This window comes from Molothrus aeneus, chromosome 11, assembly GCF_037042795.1.
Source record: "Molothrus aeneus isolate 106 chromosome 11, BPBGC_Maene_1.0, whole genome shotgun sequence".
NCBI classification, from domain to species: Eukaryota; Metazoa; Chordata; class Aves; order Passeriformes; family Icteridae; genus Molothrus; species Molothrus aeneus.
The window spans coordinates 18,362,795-18,384,066 of record NC_089656.1 but is presented as its reverse complement, the minus strand read 5'-3'; the positions used below and the strand labels follow the sequence as shown (position 1 = coordinate 18,384,066).

At 44.0% G+C, this 21,272-nt stretch overlaps 1 protein-coding gene across 2 annotated transcripts; it reads left to right on the top strand.

Moving 5' to 3' along the window:
• Positions 1–1,349: 1,349 nt before the first annotated feature.
• On the top strand, positions 1,350–21,272 carry ZDHHC7 (zinc finger DHHC-type palmitoyltransferase 7). Of its 2 annotated transcripts, none has more exons than XM_066557480.1 (8): positions 1,350–1,462; positions 6,857–6,942; positions 9,159–9,487; positions 12,017–12,141; positions 16,508–16,604; positions 16,859–16,940; positions 18,051–18,181; positions 19,190–21,272. In XM_066557480.1, the coding sequence occupies exons 3-8, from the start codon at positions 9,176–9,178 to the stop codon at positions 19,364–19,366; spliced, it is 924 nt and encodes a 307-aa protein (XP_066413577.1). In that variant the 5' UTR covers positions 1,350–1,462; positions 6,857–6,942; positions 9,159–9,175; the 3' UTR covers positions 19,367–21,272. The 2 variants fall into 2 exon arrangements, with proteins under 2 accessions (XP_066413577.1, XP_066413579.1); XM_066557482.1 differs by lacking the exon at positions 1,350–1,462 and adding an exon at positions 1,525–1,548.

Genomic DNA, 21,272 nt, shown 5'->3' with positions numbered 1-21,272 from the left:
GTGAAATCATAGAATCACAGATGGTTTGGGTGGGAAGGGATCTCAAAGCTCATCCCATTCCACCCCCTGCCATGGGCAGGGACAGCTCCCACTGTCCCAGGCTGCTCCAAGCCCCATCCAACCTGGCCTTGGGCACTGCCAGGGATGAGGTACAAGTTAATGAGGGACTGTTAATGGAATATGACCACGAAAATGGAATATACCCACTGCCTCCGTGCTTCTTGCAGGGGCAGGGTGATGTCTCCACCTGCAGAGCAGCACAGTAGGGACCTGGAGCTGCTGCAGAGAGCCCAGAGGAGGCTCCAGGCTGATCAGAGGATGGAGCAGCTCTGCTGGAGGAAAGGTTGGGAGAGCTGGGATTGGAAAGGCTGGGAGAGCTGGGAATGTTCACCTGGAAAAGTGAAACTTCAAGGTGACCTCATGGCAGCCTCGCAGTGCCTGAAGGAAGCCCACAGGAAAGATGGAATGGCACTGTTTATAAGAGCCTGGAGTGACAGGACCAGAGGGAATGACCTCAAACTGACAGAGTACGTTTGGATTAGATGTTAGGAGGAAATTCTCCCATGTGAGGGCGGGAACACCCTGGCAGGGACTGCCCAACGAAGCTGCGGCTGCCCCATCCCTGGAAGCCTCCTACGCCGGGCCGGACCATGGCGCACCCTAGGACACGGAGCGGTGTCCCTGCCGGTGGCAGCGGTGCGACGGGAGGATCGCCGCCCTCCATGCCCGCTCCATGAGGGCGCTGCGGGTGTGCCTGGCCCTGGCCATGTCCTCCGTGCCCGCTCCATGAGGGCGCTGCGGGTGTGCCCAGCCCCAGACCATGTCCTGCCACCCTCCGTGCCCGCTCCATGAAAGCGCTTCGGGTGTCCCTGCCGGTGACAGGGGTGGGACGGGAGGATCGCTGCCCTCCGTGCCCGCTCCATGAGGGCGCTGCGGGTGTGCCTGGCCCTGGCCATGCCCTCCGTGCCCGCTCCATGAGGGCGCTGCGGGTGTCCCGCCGGTGGCACGGGTGGGACGGGAGGATCGCTGCCCTCCGTGCCCGCTCCATGAGGGCGCTGCGGGTGTGCCCAGCCCCAGCCCCAGCGCTGCTCTTCGTGCCCGCTCCATGAGGGCGCTGCGGGTGTCCCTGCCGGTGACAGGGGTGGGATGGGACGATCGCTGCCCTCCGTGCCCGCTCCATGAAGGCGCTGCGGGTGTGCCCAGCCCCATCCCCAGCCCTGCCCTCAGGGCCGCGCCAAGGGCGCCCCGCCCGCCGCGCCTGCGCAGGGCCACGCGCGCGTCCCTTCCGCCTCCCGCGGAAGCGCCGCCCCCGCCGCTTCCGGGATCCTGCGGCTCCTGGGGAGCCTCGGGAGCCGCGGGCGCGGTGGCGGCGGGCGCGGAGCTCCAGCGGCCGGGGCCCGGCCCCAGCGCCCGACCGCGCCAGGGCAGCGGCGCCGCCACCGCCGCCGCTGCTGCTGCTGAGGTAAATCCGCTGGCGGTCCCTCCCCGCGCCCCGACGGGTCCCCGCGGCAGGGAGCGCGGTGGCCCCGGGAAGGGCGAGCGGGGAAGGTGAGCGGGGCTGAGCCGCCTCAGGCCGGGCTGAGCGCTGTGGACGCAGCTCGTGGGGTGTTTCCGCGTCTCCCGTCGCTTTCCGCGTTATTTACATCCCCAAAAAAATTAAAAATTATCCCCCTGCAGCTGCGGGCAGGAGCGCGGCCGTGCCCCGGTGCCCCAGCGCGGGCGGTGCGGAGCCCGGGCTGCCGCCGGCGGAGGCTGAAGGGCAGCGGGGCAGCTCCCGTGTCTGCCTCGCTCCTTTCCGGCCGTGCCCTGCCGCCTGCTCCGGGCAGTTCCCCTGCTTTCTGTGCTTCTCCTTTTCCTCGTTTCCAGGAGGGGAGAAAGGCGCTTGCAGGAAGTGGGAATGCAAATAGCTCTCAAACGAGAGGGTGGGTTCGTGCAGCTCGTGTGTGTGAGCCGTGCCGTGGAAAAAAGGGATTGGGAAATCCCTGGCTACTTTTTGTACTGAATATCCACTGGTGTGATGGTATCGGGATGCAGAATTACAGTGATGTAACTGTTTGCTTTGCTGGAGACATAATGAGGTTGAAGTCGCCGTGACTGTTCACATTAACAGACTTAAATTAGCTCTTTTGAAGTGAATGCTCTCTGGCTTTGAAAATTTGCAGATAAAAAGGAGCCGTACTGGTTCATTAGGAGATGAAACTGATGTGAAATTTTAGTGTTTTGAGATTAGAGTTAAATAGCTGAGATCTCTTTGTGGCTGAAAGGAATTGGTAATACTTTTATCTCTCTAAATACTCTATCTCCCTTCTTGGTTTTCCTTTAGCATGGGATATTTTGTATCATACAGATCTGATGATTTCTTTTTTATGCCTTTTATGAGGGTGGAGAGCTTTTAAAGAAAGTGAATAGATGGAATTTTGCAGTGGTTGAATGGCTGAACATGAAGAACATAGTGGAAATATGAGGAACATTTGAAATGAGGAACAATTGAACATGAGGAACAATTGAAAGAAAGGCTTGAGCATTCCTCTAATGAATATTGGAAGTTGCTAGTGAGAATAGTTTAACCAATAGCATTATTTTTTGGGACCTGGGAAGAAGAATCACATGGGTGTAGATGTGGATGTGGATATAATAGCTAAGATAAAAATGTGCTTGCCAGGTTGATATCACAGAGCAATCACTGTGTGTGATACCTGAGCTCTCTTCAGTGGAGTGTGAGGACAGAGCGTGCACTGATGAATGCAAAAATGAGAAATAAAAAAATACTCTCTCAAGTAGGATGTGATCCATGCAATTGTTATTGGCAAAGAGGTAAAACTTTCAGCTTTCACATGCCAGTGTTGATATTGGTGTGAGCCTGCAGCCTTGTGGGGTCTAATCTGAATTTGAGCCTGTGGCCCTGTTCCAGAAGAGGCAGAAATCAAAGCCCAGCCACAGATTGTGTTCGTGTCCTTCTCAGGTGAAGGTTGTTTCATCCAGGAGCCTTTTGTCCTTGCTGCTGTACCCAGTGAACTCCTGGTGGATCAGATAGTGTTCTTTGCTGGGCAGCAATGTCATGTGGGATATATTTTCTTTGACTTTCACATTTCAGAGTGAAAGATCTGTTATTGAAAAAATATCCTCTTGAACATCTCTGGTATTACTTTGTGCTTTTATTAAAGTGATTTGGTATCATAAATCTCTTCCATGTCTGATAGCAAAGCTTTGTAATACTTTGTATAAACATGAGTTCGGAATACATGCATCAGGGTGTTTTTCTTGCATTTTTAATAACTTCTTTTACTGTGAATTCTCATGTCTGTGTTTTGAGGGTGTTTATAAAGATGCTACTGGCATAAATCGTAGAAATGGTTTGGGTTGGAAGGGACCTTAAAGATCATCTTGTTCCCACCCCCTCTGGGAACATCCTCAGCCAGATGGGATTGCTCAGAGCTCCATCCAGCCTGGCCTTCAATAATTCCAGGGATCCAGGGGCAGCCACAGCTGCTCTGGGCACCCTGTGCCAGGGCCTGCCCACCCTCACAGGGAGCAATTCATTCTGTAGATCTAAACTAAATTTCTTCTCTTTCAGTTTAAAAAAAGACATAAGTACTTTGATGATCAACTTCCCAATAAGACCTTCATAGTTATGCTGAAGTATTTCTGTATATTTCTAAATACCTTTAGTCTGAGGAGGTTTAGAAGCAGCACATCCCCTTTCCACAGCTGGGAAGGAGCAATTCCAGTGTTTCATGATGGGCTGGCTTAAGGAGAATTGTTACAGCAGCTTGAAACTTGACTGTATTAAATATGTGCTTAGTGAATATTCTCTTCAATGTGTGCACACAAATAATCTCACATTAATTCTGTGTTCACTGTGACCTGTCCCTGTGTGCCTGCAGGAGAGCAGAGATGGACCAGGACAAGGAAAGGGCTGCAAGGCACAAATGGGAAATCCAAGAGAGAAACACTTATTATATTGTAGAGCAACAGCAGGGTTTTGGAGGGATGGTGAGCTGTGCCCCTGAGCATGGATCTGAGGATAAGTTGATGGTAACACTGCAGGGTTGTGTCATGGATCTCCATCACAAGTTTTTCCAGCTGCTCCTCTCCAGAGCTGTGTGTGCTGTGTTGGACATCCCAGATTCCCAAATTGCTGAGAAGGTGGCTGCTAGACCAGTCCCTGGAAAAGAATTAAAACAGCCACAGCTGACTCTTTAAATGGCTTTGCAGCTTGGCTTGCCTGGATCTGTGATAAAAGGAGGTGATTCTTCTAAATGAGACATGACTCTGTGCATTATCTGATGTTTATCTGTCAGGGGTGCACAGTCCAAATTGCCCATGGGTGCAGGAGGAGCTTTGCCTGCTTGGTTTACCTCAAACTGCCAAGTTCCTGGAGTTAATGTTTATGCTGTAGCCTCTTAGGGAGATTACAGGGCTGTAATTTTGATTTGCCCCCAGTGCTCTGCTTCCAGCTGGGATTTAAGTCCATTGTATGTAAGTGCTGCAGGATTATTATTCTAATGTGGAATATGTGTTGGTGTCTCTGCAGCTATGGAGAGCAATCAGAAATGTTGAAATCAAGGCATTTTCTTTATTGTGTTACCACTGAAATGGGAGGAATCTAAGGAGCTGTCCATTGTGTAGCTTGAAGGAAAAGGCAACCAAAAAAGTTGATGCTTTGACAGTGATGGATTTTTAGCCTTATAAATATAAATTCTTACTTGTTTAAAAAAATCACAGAGAATTAAGGTTTTATTTTTTCCTACAACAATGTTTTTCTGTTCATCCTCAAAAAATACCAGGGAAAAAGACTGTTCCTAACCCTGAAGTGCCTGGTTTTTTAAATTTAATTACCAGTTCAGGGGCCTTATGATACAATTAGTTGTGTTGTGTCATTTGTCTTCCTAGTGCCCTTTGCAACCTTCTTCCACTAAACCCAGTGATCTTACAAGGCCATTCTCCTGGTGATCACGAGTTTATAACATAACTTCTTCAAAAGTTGTTTGTGGTTTTTTATTCCAGTAGTACATCAGCATTTTGTACCTGAGTTTCAGTACCAGTGAGGTGCAGATCAGATGAGAATTTCAAATAACACCTAAGAGTGGAACAGGGTTGGGTCAGGTTTAATATAACCACGTGTGCAAACATAACATTGGGCATGAAGCATTGAATAATTTGGTGTTATCTTCTGGTGCTAAATAAAGATTTGTACAAGGTCACATTAAAAACTGTTGCTTGATGTATGAGAGGTTGAAGTGTAATGCTTTGCCCTTTTGTACTCAAAGAGTAAATTTGGTTGAGACAGGCATTGAAGCAAATAAATGAAGAGTAGAGGGAAGTTGTGAGCATCTCAGTGGGGATGCTGAGCTCTTCATAAAGGGAGAGCTTTCAAACATTGATCCTCTTCCCTTGCAGGGACCCAGGTGTGGGCAGCTGGGGGGAGAAGGAAGGGGCAGATCCCATGGGAATGCCTAAATCCATTATCCCTGCAAAGCTGAGCTGAGGGGCCACTTGCACATAAACCAGGAACTGGTGAGGCTGTGACAAACCCAGATGATTTTGCACAGGATTGCAGTTGGGATCAGGGGCTGACTGAACAGATCACGTCCCTGTCTCGTCAGTGAAGTCTCCAGCAGCAGCTGATGGCTGTGAGCTGAATCTTTCACCTGCACAGGCCGAGTGTGTCACTGCCTGTCATCCCCAGGTCCCCACGGGTGGGTGGCACTGCACGTTAATGGCACACACTCAGCCTGGCTGCTCTGTGTCTCTGCTCAGCTGCCACCAGATGCCACCTCGCTGACAACTTAATGGGTGTGCGTTTCACAATATTGTGAAGTTTAAGGAAAGTCTAAAAGCTTATTTGTACAGCAAACCACAAAGCAATCACAGCTTCCTGCAGTGGTACAGAAGATAAGGGGGGTGGTTTTAGACTAAAAGAGGGTCAGTTGGGGTTTGATAGCAGAGGTTTTTCACAGCGAAGGTGGTGAAGCTCTGTCAGGGATGCCTCATCCCTGGAAATGTCCAAACTCAGGTTGCTTGGGGGTTTGGAGCAGCCTGGGGTAGTGGGAGATGTCCCTGCCCATGGTAGATGGTGGCACTAGGTGACATTTATAGGTCCCTTCCACCCCAATCTATTCAATAATTCTGATATGTTCATAATTAATATTTGCATTACTGTTTGGTCTTGCAGTAGATTGTTTGGGTTTCTTTCAATAAGGTAAGAGACTTCTCCTTTTCAATTCCCCTTGAACTGGGAACATTTGAAAACGGGTACTGAAGAACTCCCCCAGTAATGTTGTGTTTGGAGTATCTATTTCTAACAAGCTGCTTTCAGAAGCTTTTCAAGAAAGTGACTTTGTATTTGCTGTGGTTCTGAAATGTCAGAATCCTTATGGTACTTTTAAAATATATTAAGTTAACCTTGCAAATAAGATTGATTTCCACGTATCAAAAATTCCTTCAAGTAAATAGAGAATAAAACCAATGAAGAAGAAAACCCTAGGTGCTTCTTTAGGCACTTTATTCAGACAGCAATTCAGGCCCACACCTCTTCTGTTCTCTTCCCCAAATAGAAATGAAATGCAAGGTTCTGTGCTGCAATCCTGCTCCGAGTGCCATGTGGTGATTTCCAAAAGTTAACAACCAAAAATGTCAAGGTTTCAAGTACCTGGTTTTCTAAATAAAACACAAACTTTTCCATTGTAGCTACATGCAGCATGTTTCAGAGTGCTACTATTGATGTTCTATTGTTACTCTATTCTATTATTCTGTATATTATTCTGTTCTGTTATTGATGTCTATTATTATTTGTATTTGACAGTATTTTCCTGGTGCAGCTTTGCTAATCAGTTTGCTGGTGATGTCTTTGCAGATTACATCAGACATGACTATGTGAATAACCAGGGATAACCCAAAGGCAGGACAGGATGTCAGAATAACATACAAAACATTTTTGAGGTATTTGTTCTGGTTTGGATTTCTTTAATTGTGCTAAAATTTGTTGGTTGTCTTTAAGACATTCAAGCAAAATGAATGCAGTATTTCTGTGCCATTCCATACTTCAAACATTCCTTAAAAGTTTTAGAAGCCCTTTTTTGATGATGTAATAACTGATTTGCATGGTTATCTTCATGTTTCAACTGATAATTATGTATTTTTATGACACTTAAATTTTCTTGACCACAAGGGCTGGTGTTGTCCCAAAATGCTATTGGACTTAATTGGGACAGATTGCAGTTTTAATTTTGAACATTAAGAAAGATCAGGGTGAAAAGAGGGTCATATTTAGGTTAAGCTTAAATTACTTTTAAGGGAGATAAAGTTCATTCTTCCCTAAGGTAATTTTCTTGTGTGTGACATCTTCATCCTTGGCTTAGCAGCTGCATTCTGGTGAGAGAGAGGAATATTGTCCAAAAAAAGCCCAATGTGTGAACAGAAAATACAATTTAACTCCTAGAAATTGTAATAGATCCAAGCAGCAGAGCTGAATTTCAGTTTGTTCTGTTCCACAAGCAGAGAATGTGTCCTTCAGACACCTCCCAGTGTCCTGGGAGCTTCCCAGCTATTTTCGCAGTTGCTCTCACATCTCTCTGCTGCATCTGCACGTATTTATTTTCATTTCTAGTTTCTTAGGTCACTCCTGCCTGGATTTCCTGGGCAGAATGTGTTACTCTGATTCCTGAACAAGAATTTCTAAAGGGTTTAGACAAAAACACAGCTTCATCAAACACCATCTCAGTGCCAGTGTCTTCACCTGGTAATGGTCACTTGGACCATTCTAGAGGAACAAAGTGATCCCATATTCAATGTCTTGGGATGGAAATTGAAATTGCAGTGCCATAACCCCTACAGTCATGTATAGGCTGCCATTAATAAGGGGAGAAAAGGGAGACCTCTGTGTGCCTGTCATAAATCAATAGAAATGCTTTCAGGTTTCTCTCAGACACAGCCTTTAATAGCAGGAATCAATATGATTTTTAGAACACAGTATACTTTTAAAGCAGCAGGATATTCTTGAGGCCTAATGTTTAAGCTTTAATTTGTCCCGTTTGTTGATAGCACTTCAGTTTTGCCATTCCATATCTTTCCTTGGGAGAGATGTCTGGAAAATAATTCTGTTTTCATGAGAACTGTTAGGGCTTCACGTCTGGTTTTTGCTCCACGTTGGAAGGACAACAAAGCCCTAAAAGAGTTTTCATGAAATTAAATGAATTAATGTGTTCTTTGAAAATCTGATTCATGTAATCTGTTGCCATGTTCATTTAACCAGAACCATTTGTTTCCCTTAAGGTTGGGCTGATCTGAGACCATTTGATAAGTTATCCAATAGATCTTTGTGACAGGCTTGTGGTTTTTCCAAAACAATAACATTTTTTGTCAACAAATTTAGCTGCTTTCTAACTTGTTGTGCTGTTTGTTGTGAGCAGTGTATTAGAACAGCTTTATTTCCATCCTGGTTTCTTTCTGCTCTTCCCTCAGTTGCTGGGTCAGAATGAAAAGTCTGGTGCCATAATTTGCTGTTTTCAGAGAGACATGAGCTGTAATTTGATGAAGACTTTGCCATTTTAGCTTGAGATAAAAGAGAGAAGTTGAGTTTTTTGACAGAAGAGGAGGAGTGGTTTATGAGCACAGCATGATGGAAATGAAACCAGTCTAAAATCCCTTTGTCAGGCTTTGAAATTGCATGTTAGTGGTGGCTTAACTCTGGCTGGACACCCACCAAAGCTGATCTGTGTCTCTCTCTCAGAGAGGGGAGAGAAAATATAAAAAAACAGATTTGTGGGTCAAGGTAAGAGCAGGAGAGATCAGTCAGCAATTACCATCACAGGCTTGACCTGGGGAAATCAGCTTAATTTATTACCAATGACATTAGAGTAGAATAATAAGAAATAAAAGCAAAACAATAAACAAACAAACAAAAAAACTAAAAACAAAAGAAACCTCTAAACCCAAAACCTTAAAGCCTGTCCTCCCTTCTTTCATATTCCTCTTGCTGCACAGAATCACTCAGGTGTCGATCGTAAAAAATCCCAGCTCTACTTTGAACTTGAACAAGCTTTATCTCCCAGAAACAGAAACCCAGAGCCAGCTGTACTCTATTTCCTCATTAATAATTAATAACAGTGATGATGATGATGGTGATGGTGATGGTTGTGGTGTGCTTGTCCCTGCAGGGCGAGGCCAGCAAACCATGCAGTCATCAGGGCACCGGTTCCGCGATGTCGAGCACCACCCGCTCCTGGCCGACAATGACAGCTACGACTCCTCCTCCTCCTCCTCAGAGGCTGACATGGCTGACAGGGTCTGGTTCATCAGGGATGGCTGTGGCATGGTCTGTGCCATCATGACCTGGCTCCTGGTGGTCTATGCAGACTTTGTAGTGACTTTTGTCATGTTGCTGCCTTCCAAAGACTTTTGGTACTCCGTGATCAACGGGGTTCTCTTTAACTGCTTGGCAGTGCTGGCTCTGTCGTCACACCTGAGGACTATGCTGACTGATCCAGTAAGTATCCAAGAGTTCCTTGGCATTGGATTGTCCCATCCATCTGCACAGAAGTCTGGAGAAGTCTTCTCCTGCTGGGAAAAGTAGTGCTAGAGTCAAAATCCCCGTGCTAGAGTCAAAATCCCCATGCTAGATTCAAAATATTTGTGTTAGATTCAAAACCCTCAAGGTTTGGATGATACCTGTTCTTATCATCAGGATGGTACCTCTACTTCTCCTGTTACTCTATTAATGAAGCCATAGAACAGTCAATATAAAATTTATAAAAGTGTTAGACTCAAAAAAAACCCAGTAAAATATTACTCCAGGTCCTGAAGTAGCTAATAAAGTTTAGTCTTCTCTGTCCTCATTTTTCTTACTTTTTTTCATCAGATTTATACAAAATCAAAATTTGTACCTTCATCCTTTTGCATCTCTTGAAATGCTCCCACTTGTGACATATGAAAGAACTTTTAGAGGTGGATGTGCTGCAAAACCTCAGGCACACTTGGCATAATGGAAAAACCACTGTCCCATGTGACTCCTGCATTTTTGTCTTTGAATATTTGGAGAGGGAAGGGAGATTTAAACTGAACACACCTTGAAGCATTGTAGGTGTAAGAGTGCACGTTCAAGAGCACTCTTACACTCTTGAAAGTGCTCATTTCTTAGAACTTTTACTCCTCAAGGTTTCAAGAGATTAAATGGTTGATTTTGTACTAAAATCTATTACTATTTTTAGGGAATAAATCTGGGAAAAACATCTCTTTTCTCCAGATTTTTGGAGAAAAATGGAGATTTTTCACCAGTAGCAGTGTATAGAGAAGCATTCAAAAACCCAGCAGGGTGTTGTAGTTAATGATTTTCTAGGTCTTTGATTTACTTCTGTCCACACCCAGTGATGAAATATCACAACTTCTACAAACTGTGACAGCTCAGAGAGTTAATGGTTTAAGGATTTACTGCTTATAAATATGAGCTGGTGAAACTGGGTGTCTTTCTAGACCTGTGGTGTTTTTTATGATCCTAACTGAGATGAGTCACTGCTTTTTTCCTCCATTCCTTTCGTGCTGGCTCCCAGAATGGAAGGCACAACTGTGTGATAGAAACTAAGATGAAAGGAATGAACTGCCTCAAAACTCATGTGAATTAAATTTACACTTGTAACTATAAAAGATAGATTGTTGCTGGCTGGGCTGTGACTGTGAAAGATGTTTTTGAAATAGAGTATATTTTTGTCAGCAAAATGCTTGAAAGCATGGTCTGAGGTTCTGATCCTTGTGGCAGGTGAATAGGGGAGCGTGAGATGTTTACACCAAACACTGACTGGGGTGAGAATGTTCAGATTGCAAAATCCAGCTCAGGAGAGCAACATGAGTGCTGAAGGCAGTCCCTGTGTGCCCCTGGGAGCACCTGGTCAGGTTTGAAGCACCACTCAGCCACAGAGCTCACCTGGGACAGGACCTGGGCTGTGGCCTGGCCAACACAAACACAAATTTATTATTCCAGGCCATGGGTAACAAAAACTCCCTGCCTCAGCTGAGGGGTGTTTGGCAGTGGAATCTGAGTTCCTGCTGGCTTCTTAATTCTGTCCCAGATGGCCTTAAGGTGTCTGTGTCAAGTGCTGATGTTGCCAGGAGGCTTTTTTGAATGAGCATTAATTGCAGAGTGTTGCAGTTGGCTTAGGCTGACCTGCAGAAGGCTCTCCCTGTGTGAAGGAAGTGCTGACCTGGAGCAGTTGTACAGAAAGGCCACTTGGCTGTCACATCCCAGTTTGTTTCACAATCACTTCCCCTCACAGATAAGGCTTTATCTCCATAAATGAGCAGGGTGACAATGATGCTGTCCATTATTTTCTCCTTACTAATCCAAATTTAGATGCTGATCTCAGGGTGCAGCTCTGTGATAATCAGATCAGAGAACTAATCACTAAAAGTTAATTTCTTTTCCCAATCAATTATTTTTCTTTTGAATCAGTTCCTTCAAATCTTTACCACAAAGGTGCACAATAAAGAGGAGTAAAGAAGGCAGTGCTGGTCCTGCTAACAGTGTCCAAACTAAGGATTTTAGAAAGAAAAATTACAATTCTCAAAAACTTGGGGCAGGTGGTTAAACCCTGGCTTCAAACAGTTGAAATAACATCTTTCAAATAATTGCTGATTTAACTTTTGTGGGTGGCTTGGCCCATTAATCAAATGCCACAAGAAATATTCAGGGTAACCCCTCAGCAAATCATGGGCAGTGCTTGTATCTGCAGGGTAAGATGTGTCTCCCTCTTCATTTCTGTGGGCTGGTCACAGGATATTCTATGAGAATTAAGGTATTACTTGGCCAGGGATGAGCCTTGCTGGAATAAAGCTGAATTTGAGGTCGAGCAGAGGTAATTTATTCATTTGGAATTGATTCTGGCTTATAGCAGACTGGCTTTGAATAAATGAACTTATTTCAGCAATTATCCTGAGGGTACTGGTATGAAGTCTATGAAATGTATTTTTAAATGCTCTCATGCCATTTAAGAAGCTTTTTCTCCTCTAATTGAAATGATTTCAGGGGGCTGTGCCCAAAGGAAATGCCACTAAAGAATACATGGATAATTTGCAGCTGAAACCAGGAGAAGTGATCTACAAATGTCCCAAGTGCTGTAGTATCAAACCTGAGCGTGCACACCACTGCAGGTATGCCAGAGTTCCTTCAAGAGTTCTGCATTTGGAGGCCTGGAATAACATTCCTGATGTTTGTTCATTTTTTTCCTCACACAAATTTCTTTTGGTATCCACTGAACTTTCAAATTCCTACATTGCAGAGTATTTTATGAGTGTAATGTACAAAAAATGACTGTGGATGAGGGGAGAGAAGTAAGAAACTCTAAGATTTTATTACAATAACTGTGCTCTGGTGTTTTAAATAATTTTGATCAGTAAATATCTTTTCCTGTATATCATTCCAGTTATTGTGCTGTGGGTAATGTAGGGCAAAGAAAAGAATCTCAAATTTCTGAGGGAGCTGATTTAAGAAGTGACTCCTGCAGCCTTAAATGAACAAAATTTAGAGTAGTTTAAAATGATTACTTTGTGTCATCTCTTCTTTGCAGTGCATTTGAAGTTATATGTGAATTGGCAGATTATTTTCCCAAAGTTGCACGAATAATGGGTTAAATGCATTTCCACTTACTGAAAATCCATTTGAATAAGGTCAGAAATGATGATCATTTGAACTAAACATGCTATGGAAGAGATAGTCAATGTATATTTTTAATTCTCAATCTTTGGAGTTTCCAGGCCCTGTGGAAATGCTTTTGTAGTGTTTATTGTGTGCCAGTTGAAAATAGCTGTGCCTGCATAATCAGGGCTTACATAAAGATGCAAATGCTTCTGGTGGCTCTCTAGGTGTGGGGAGTGATGTGTGTTGAATTGTGAGAAGTCCTAAATTGAAATCTCTGACTTAGTGCCTGTCAAAAGAACAGAGCAGAGTCTTGTCAGGACTCTGAGATGCTTCTGGAGCTTTGTGGGTTCTAAATTAAAAGCCTCATGTGTGTGTCAGTGCTCAGTGCTACGGCTGAGAAGCTGCTCCCATTTATAAATACTCAGCCTTGGCATGGAGCTCCTGTTCTTCTGTCAGCTCTGAGTGGGATTTTGGATCTGGAGTGTGAAGGGAGAAGTTCCCTGCATAAACAGGCGAGGATGGAGTGGTCTGCAGTTGCTTTGTGTGTGCTTCAGGCTGGCTTTGCACATCCCAGGGCTGCCTTGCTGTGCAGGGATGCTGCTGCTGCTGCTGCTTTGTCAGCTCAGGAGCGCTCACTGGAGGGTGGCTGGGGGTGGAGGCAGCACAGCTGCTTCCAGAGCATCCATCCCTGGGGATGCAGGAGAGCTGGGCAGTGTGCACATGGCCTGGCTCTGTGGCCATGGGGGACAGCTGGCAGCCCCTGCCAAGATGGGCTGGATCTCAGTCATTTCCTCATCCCACATTGAGGTTGATTCCTACACAGACCTTGCAGGTATCTATGGAAAGCATTTCCCACATCCCTGCTCCTGGTAGAATTTGCTAATTTGGAAGGAGCCCTAAGTGAAGACATCATCTGTTGAAATACTCCAGCTCTTTTTCTGTCATATGTATCAGACATCCTGGAGCTCAAATGCCTTCTTTAGAGCAAGAATTTGAGCAACATTTATTTTTAAAGCAGAGCAAGGATGGATAATGTCTGTGATAAAGGAAATACCTGATATTTTCAAAGGGTTTTTTTTTTCCCAAGCACCTGTTTGGGGATCCAGCTTTGTCTGTCTTAGGAATTATTTTAATCCTTGATCAAATATTTTACCTAAGGGGAACGGAGGCATTTTGGGGCTTGCTCAGTGCATCCCTGGCTCCACAGAATATCTGAAAGAGAAAGCCAGAGCCTGAAGGTGTTGTGAGGCTGCTGTCATGTTTTTCTCAGCAGCTGGATTTCTGGTTTAATTGTCTGTTTCTGTTAATTTGATTCTTTGCCTTCAATTTATCACTGCAGGAGTTTACCCAATTGAAAATAGGTTTGTTTGATTATGCTGCCAATTTCTTTATTGGTTTGCAAACCCATTCCAAGGACATTAAAAGGATGATCTAGTCCCAAGTATTTAAAGTGGCAATTTGCTGATAGAAAAGGCTTGAAAATGGAAATTGAAGTTGGTTGCTGTTGGGAAATACTTACACTCAGAGAGAGCCACAGTGCATGTTTTCAGTAGTAAATTATTAACAGGAGAGACTCTTAGGATGTAGTTATGAAAATTGTTGTGCAACACTGCAACAGAAGTTCTTTAAAGGAAGAAAAATAGTTTCATAATACACATTAGTGATGGGGAAAAGAGCAAGAACCTTTTATTTACAGCTAAGCAGCTCTGCAATAAAGTGATGCAACTGAAGTGATGTTTTAGTGAGCAGTTAACATTTTCAGCACAGGGAAGAGCCCTATCCTGAGTGAATGGGATTTCATTTCCACTGAAGGAGCACAGCTGTCATCATTTCTGCCTGTTCTGAGTGCCTGTGTTTGTGTGTGGGGAACTGTTACTCCGAACAAAGTCACTGAGATGTTTCCACCAGGCTCCCAGGGAATATCTGTTATCCACACCCATTGCTCCTGAGTCTTTAGCTGTGTCTTTCTGAATGTTATCTTTGGCATTCAGAGCTGTAACTGCACCTGCCTGAGTCCATGGAGCAGCAGTTCCAGCCTGGAGGAGAGACTTTCCTCCATCCACAGGTGCTTGTTCTGTTTGCTTCTCCCTGGGTGCAGCTGAAGGAGGGATTTCCCCAAACTCCTGCTGCAGAAAAAGGAATAAAATACAAGGGATGGGCTAGGAAGAAGGCAGAACCACTGCTGGAAGCATTGCTGTGAGATTGTTGGTGGGAGATCAGGAATGAAGGCAGGGTTCCAGATATCTGAGCTCTTGTGAGAGCTCTGTGTGGGCTTGTGAGAAATTCTGAATGAGCGGAATCGAGTCCTGCCCACCTCACATCCTCCAGCCTTCAGCTCAGTTGAGCCTGGGTAGGGTTTTACTCAGCACTTCACATTAATATTGCTTTTTGGAGTGCTGGCATAGATTCTGTGGCACATCAGGAGCCTTGTCTGGTTGTGGTACTCAGGGAAATGAGAGGCTGAACTTGCAGGCAGCAAGGAAAGTCTTTGGAGGAGCCTCCTGAATGTCTCCTCCTGAGTGATACCCACTTTTCCTGCACCAGAGAGTGCTTGTGGTGTTCATCTATTGGGATTTTCACTTGTATTTAGAAAATCATTTGTAGCAGAGGATGAATCCTCTTTCATGTCCACAAAACAAGAGGCAGGGGGAATGTAGGGGCTGGGTTTTGATAGCCCAGAGCGAAGGCAGCTTCATTTGGGGTTCTACCCCATGACCTGTACATGGTGCGCTCTGCCTCGTGCTGAATTACTTTAGAATCATACAAATGTGACAACTTAACAATTATTTTCTGTCTCAGAGCACTGATTTCCCCCCACACCTCCCTCTTTTGTCTCTCCAGTGAGAGTCACCCAGCTTTGCTTTGTGGTTTGTCACTGCAGCACTTGCAGATACCACACCTAAATCAGCCTGTGTCAAAAACAAAGGGGTTTCTTTCAATAACAGTACCTGCATTTTTAGGCTTATTTGGCTTGGTGACTGCTGAAGTGAAAATGTTTAATATTCTGGATATTCTGTGGGAAAATCTGGAGCACTGAGTGTGTGGCTGTCTTAAGTACAAAGCTGGGAAAATGGAATATCAGCATTGCTCAAGCTATTGATTTATGAAGAACTACAACAGATGTTGCAACTGTTTCATTTTTGGTGTGTAATTCTTCACATTTGGCTGCAGAACTGAGCCCTCTGCTGCTGTATGGCAGATGTAAAATGGAGTTATTGGAGCATTTCTTTGACTTCTGTGGACATAACCTTGACTCAAAACTGGGCAGGAACAAGTGAACCAGCAGAGAACAGGAGCGTTCAAGAACTCATGGACAAGTAGCTCCTTGATAAATGCTGCTTATAATTTCAATATTTGTGTTTTCTCTTGAGGAAGTGAGGTTTGATACTCTAAGCTGTGCTTTAGTTGAGATTTTAATTGCATAAAGTTAGAATTTTATGGCTGAGACCTCAAGAGTGACAGTTTCTCCCTTGGAGATAAGAATTTCTTGTGTTTCTTCTTATCCACAAACAAAATTTACAACTTAAAAGCCTGTAAAAGTGAAATATTTATTTTATCTAAAAAACTTATCCAGAAGGGAAAGGGTCTTTTTAATACTGAATGAGAGAGGTGAAGCTTTGCTTGTTCTGAGCTGCAGGTGTATGAAGGTCTGGATTTGTTTTCTTGTGAGGAGTATTTTATGTCCACAGTCCATTTTGGAACAACCAAAAGCTGAGCTGTGAGAGGGCACAAAGAGTTTCTTTAAAGAAATGCAAATAAAAGCCCTGTCTGCAGTTTGTCAAGAAATATTTCAGCACATCATCCAGTGACCACTGGCTGCCCTTGTTTCTACATTTCAAATACAATTTCTCAGCAGAAGCCTCTTGTCCTTTTTTCCAGTATTTGCAAGCGATGCATCCGAAAGATGGATCACCACTGCCCCTGGGTGAACAATTGTGTGGGGGAGAAAAATCAGAGATTTTTTGTTCTGTTTACGGTAAGTGAGCAGCAACAGCAGCTTGGTTTTAGTCTGAACTTTCCTTGGTTATAACAATTTAGGTTGTGCTTGGTGAGTAATGGCTTTAGGACGTGATTGTGTTGTTAAATTGGGTGGGTTTGTTCCTTCTGTGCAAGGTGATTCTACCCATATTCATTTTAATTTTGTGCTGTTGTTTCAACGTTTCTTCTTCAAAGTTGTGCTTTGTTTTATGCAGTGACAGTGAGTGAAATGATGCTGTCTCTTGTTTGCAGATGTACATAGCCCTAATTTCAGCTCATGCTCTTGTACTCTGTGGATTTCAGTTCTTCTCCTGTGTCCGAGGGCAATGGACTGGTGAGCACATAAATACTGAATTTTCATTATCATAATCTAGCAGATATTGGGGAAATGTCATAGCATTCCTATTTTAGTCCCATCTTTCAGTGATATCCTTAAAACATTTTAGATCTGTTTATCCATCACTCTCCTTTTCCTTTCTGGGTTTTTCTCCCTTTTCCTTCAGTCGTTCTCTGTAAGAGCTGAGGCTGTCAGGGGCATTCTCACCCCCTTTACACTCAGTAGTAATTCACTACCTCTGTAGTAGGAAGGAAACTGAGCTTAGCACTACATCTCCTAAATCTGGGCTCTGTGTGCCCCACCTCAGTTCTGGGAATGACACCTGAAATTTAAACAGATTTCTCCCTCTTTGCATTACTGGAGCTCAGCTGTGGGGCTCCTGCAGAAAAGAAATTCCCTGAACTATCCCAGGTTTTTTTATTTAGGCTTCTGGCTTGTATTTCTTACTGTTCCTGTGTGCCAGAGCTCATTCTGGTCTTGTGCTTTTGGTATATGAAGCAACTGGGAAATCCATGTGGTTTTTATTTCTTTCTGAGTGTTTCATTAAATAGATGGAATCTTACAACTTTGTTTCATTTGAAACATTCACCTTCCTGTACATTATCCCTGTTTAAATATAATTGAGTTAATCAGGTGATCAGAGGCTCTCCAGAGATGTGTGAGGCAGAACTTGATTACTTTGTGTGGAGAATGAAAATAAAAAGAGTAATAAAGCAATGACAGCCAAGTGGAACATCTGTATTAGCAAGTCAGGGCTGACAGTGGGGATGGTTTTGCAGTCTCTGTCATGCAGGAAGCTCCAAGCTGCTCTCCCATTTTCAGTTCTGAGTTCTTCACTCCCCTCATGTTCAAACATTTGTTTGGTAGCCTTGAAATCCTGAGGCAGGATTGCAGAAATAGTTACCATGTGCTTTATAGGAAGCCAGAAGTGTTACTGCCATAAAATTCTTTATTTTCTTGATCAGCAAACAAAGCTGCTGCGAAATCAGAAGTTTGTTTTAAATGTGAAATATTATTTCAAGTGCCAGACATGTAGGACATGCTCTGTAATTTGCTGTTGTGTTTTTTTTTTTTTTTTTTTGTAACTACAATATTTCATTTTCACAGAGTGCAGTGACTTCTCCCCACCTGTAACTGTGATCCTGATGATCTTCTTGTGCCTTGAGGGTTTTCTGTTTCTCACTTTCACTGCAGTCATGTTTGGCACCCAAATCCACTCAATATGCAATGATGAAACGGTAAAAACCTTGACTTTTTTGTATTCTGTAAAATTGATGCTGGGAGGATGTGATTAGATGTGGTTTTATTTGCATGAGGAGAGGCTCTTATTTCAGAGAAAGCTGCAAAACTTCAGTCGTTCATAATTTTTATGTTTTGCACTTGGAGGAAGATTGGAATGGTTTACTGGGGGTTGCTTTCTAACAGAAGTTCTTGCACTATTTGCTTTTTTGACATTTTGTAATTTGGTTTAGAAATGACAAAGAATGCAGAGCTTCTGAGTTAAGGTTGGACTTTCCCTTCTCAGCTGGCACAAATTCCTGCTGGGTGCCACAGGAAGTGTCTGCTTTTCTCAGGTTTACACTGAAAATTATTCTCTCTCACCTCACTGTGATAGATTTTATCAGAGGATAAAACAGAGTTTGGGCCATTGGCTCCCTTGTCCTTAGATCTGCAGTGTCACACCTGGAGAGAATAATTGCTTGGAAACATAAGGAAATTGAATCCTGTGACTGTTCAATATTTTCTCATGGTTGAAAGTGTATTTCTGTACTGGGGAGTAAGTGCAAAACAACTGGTAAATATTGAGCCTTCATTAGTGGGAAGCACCAAAAATGACCATCAAAATAATGCATTTGGGACAGTAATCCTGTCTCCAGTAATTGTGGAGCAGGAGCCCTATTGTCTGCTTTCATTAGGTGAGTAAACAGCTTGTAGTGTAGGGTATTGCACATGGATCCATCAGCTTTTCTGGGATTTTTGTCCTTTAGCTTGACGGGGAAAGAGATTGAGATAGATCAACCTTCTTGTGCATATTTTATGTTCTAAATCTTCTTCCCTGTATCCTCAGGGCTAAAACACTTTCTAACTCGTCCCTTAATAATTAATAAATTACAGTAAGAAGCTAATCAGCTGAGGCACAACACAATGAAACAGCACAATAAAAATGCCAGCCTGGTTTTTTACAACCAGGTTTTTATATTAGATTAAACTAAACCTTGGGCATGCCTGCCTGTGTTCATTTGCAGGAGATTGAGAGACTGAAGAGTGAAAAGCCCACGTGGGAGCGCAGGCTGCGCTGGGAAGGGATGAAATCTGTTTTTGGGGGCCAGCCCTCCCTCCTGTGGATCAACCCCTTCGCAGGATTTCGCATCAGGAGACTTCTACTGCGAGGGAAGAAAGGAGGACCTGAGTTTTCTGTTTGAGTCTAAATATGCTGGAACTTGCAAGAATCCTATATAGTATTTATTTTGGGGCCAGAGAAGGCTGTCTACATATAATCTGTGACCAGGTGAAACTGATATCAGACATTTGCTTGTAGCAAGCAGAGTTTTCTACGTTTATTTGTCACAGACATCTCATTAATTCTGAGACAGGAACTGGATCTGCCATGATCTTCACAGCAGGATAAGCACGTGGTCACACTAAAGAAGCCAAATGTTGTCATGCTACTGTAATTTATTTTCTGAGATTACTTCCCCATTCTTTTGTTAAACCCTTTTTATTTGATAAATGTCTGGGGAATTACCTGTGTGTTTTTATAATGAGTCTAAGTCCTTGGATGCAGTTGTCAATCATTAGGAGGAGCCTTCTGGTGGAAGTTGATCTCCAGTGAGACGCAGCCTTCCTTGTCAGTCCAGATTTCAGGGAATTGTGCTTTGTTCAGTTCTCCATTCTCTTTCAGCTTGTCCTGATAAGCAGAGCTGTCCCTGTGTGTCCCACACACTCCTCATGTGCAGGTGGTGCCCAGGACTGGTGCCCAGCACTGTCACACCCTGCCCTAAAGCGTGGCCTGTGCTTGGCAGTGCCCATCCCATCTGGCATTTGGGGAAAGGCTGAATTTTCACCTGTAACCTGGCTGGGGGCCAAATCCTGCCCTGGGATGTGCATTTCCAGTTCCTCCTGCTTTGGTTGCAGAGGAACTCGGGTGTGGACTGCACAGGGATGAGTGGGACCAGTGTCCTGCTGTGTGAGGTGACAGTGAGTGGACAAACTGGGGGTCATTCACTGCAAACACTTTGTCCTTGTAGGGTCTCGCTCTGCCCCTTTTTTACTGTAGACACCTTTCATAGAGGGAAAGCTCCTTCCTGATCCCTTGGACAAAGACAGCAGAGAAAGAGGCAACTTCCCTCCTTTCTCAAGTACAGCACATCTTAAATGTAGAAACATCTGCAATATTCTTTTGAATTTAACCGTTTCCAACCAAAACTACTTTGAAGAAATGAGAGCAATATAGATCTAGAACTGCTTTATGTGGGCCTGACAAACAACAGTAGTGCTAAAAATGTTCATAAATCTGCAAGTAATGAAATACAAGCTGCAAGTAATACAAATCCAGCTAAAAGTTGATTCTTTGAAAATGACATTTAGACTATTTTTTGTATTATTGTTAACCTATAAATTACTGACCATGCAAAGGATAAAGCAGGAGCCATGATGCATAGCTTGAAATCGTGCCTAGAAAGTAAATAGCTCCCTGTTTTGGGACTTGCCTTAAAATTGTCCTGTTCTTGCTTTTGCTCAGCCAGTGGCACTGGTGACCTGTCCCACCTCCAGCAGCTCAGAGCCCTGCATTCCAACCTTTGTGCCCTGCAGGAGCTGTTTCCTTTCTCAGTGCCCTGCTTCTCCATCTCTCCGTGGCATCCTGATCCCAGCTCCATCAGTTTCTGTTCCATGGGGTGGCTGAAGGCTCTGAGGGATCCATTTCTTGTCTGTGCCCTGTGAACAAAACTGTGCAATACTCTGGGGTATTTTCACTTTGCTTTTGGGGGAGGGTGGTGGTGTGGAATGCTGGAGCCTTCCCTAGGTGGAAATCCACTGGAATTGCAGTCCTGTGAACAAAACTGAGGGGGAAGCTGGAGGTTCCACAGGATTCTGTGCAGATTCAGTTGCACATCTTAAAGACTGGGGAGGAAAAAAAGGTGTCTGGCTTTGTCCTGAGGCTCTTACTGTGTAAATTGTTCAATGGGAAAATCAGAAAATAGCACTCCAGGTGGTTGGACCCTGTGACTTGGCAAATGTGTGCGTGTGAAATCCGGTTTACTTGGCTTTTCAAATCCTTACCTTGTAATTTTTTTTTTAATGTAAAAAAGAATAAACTAATGAATTGAA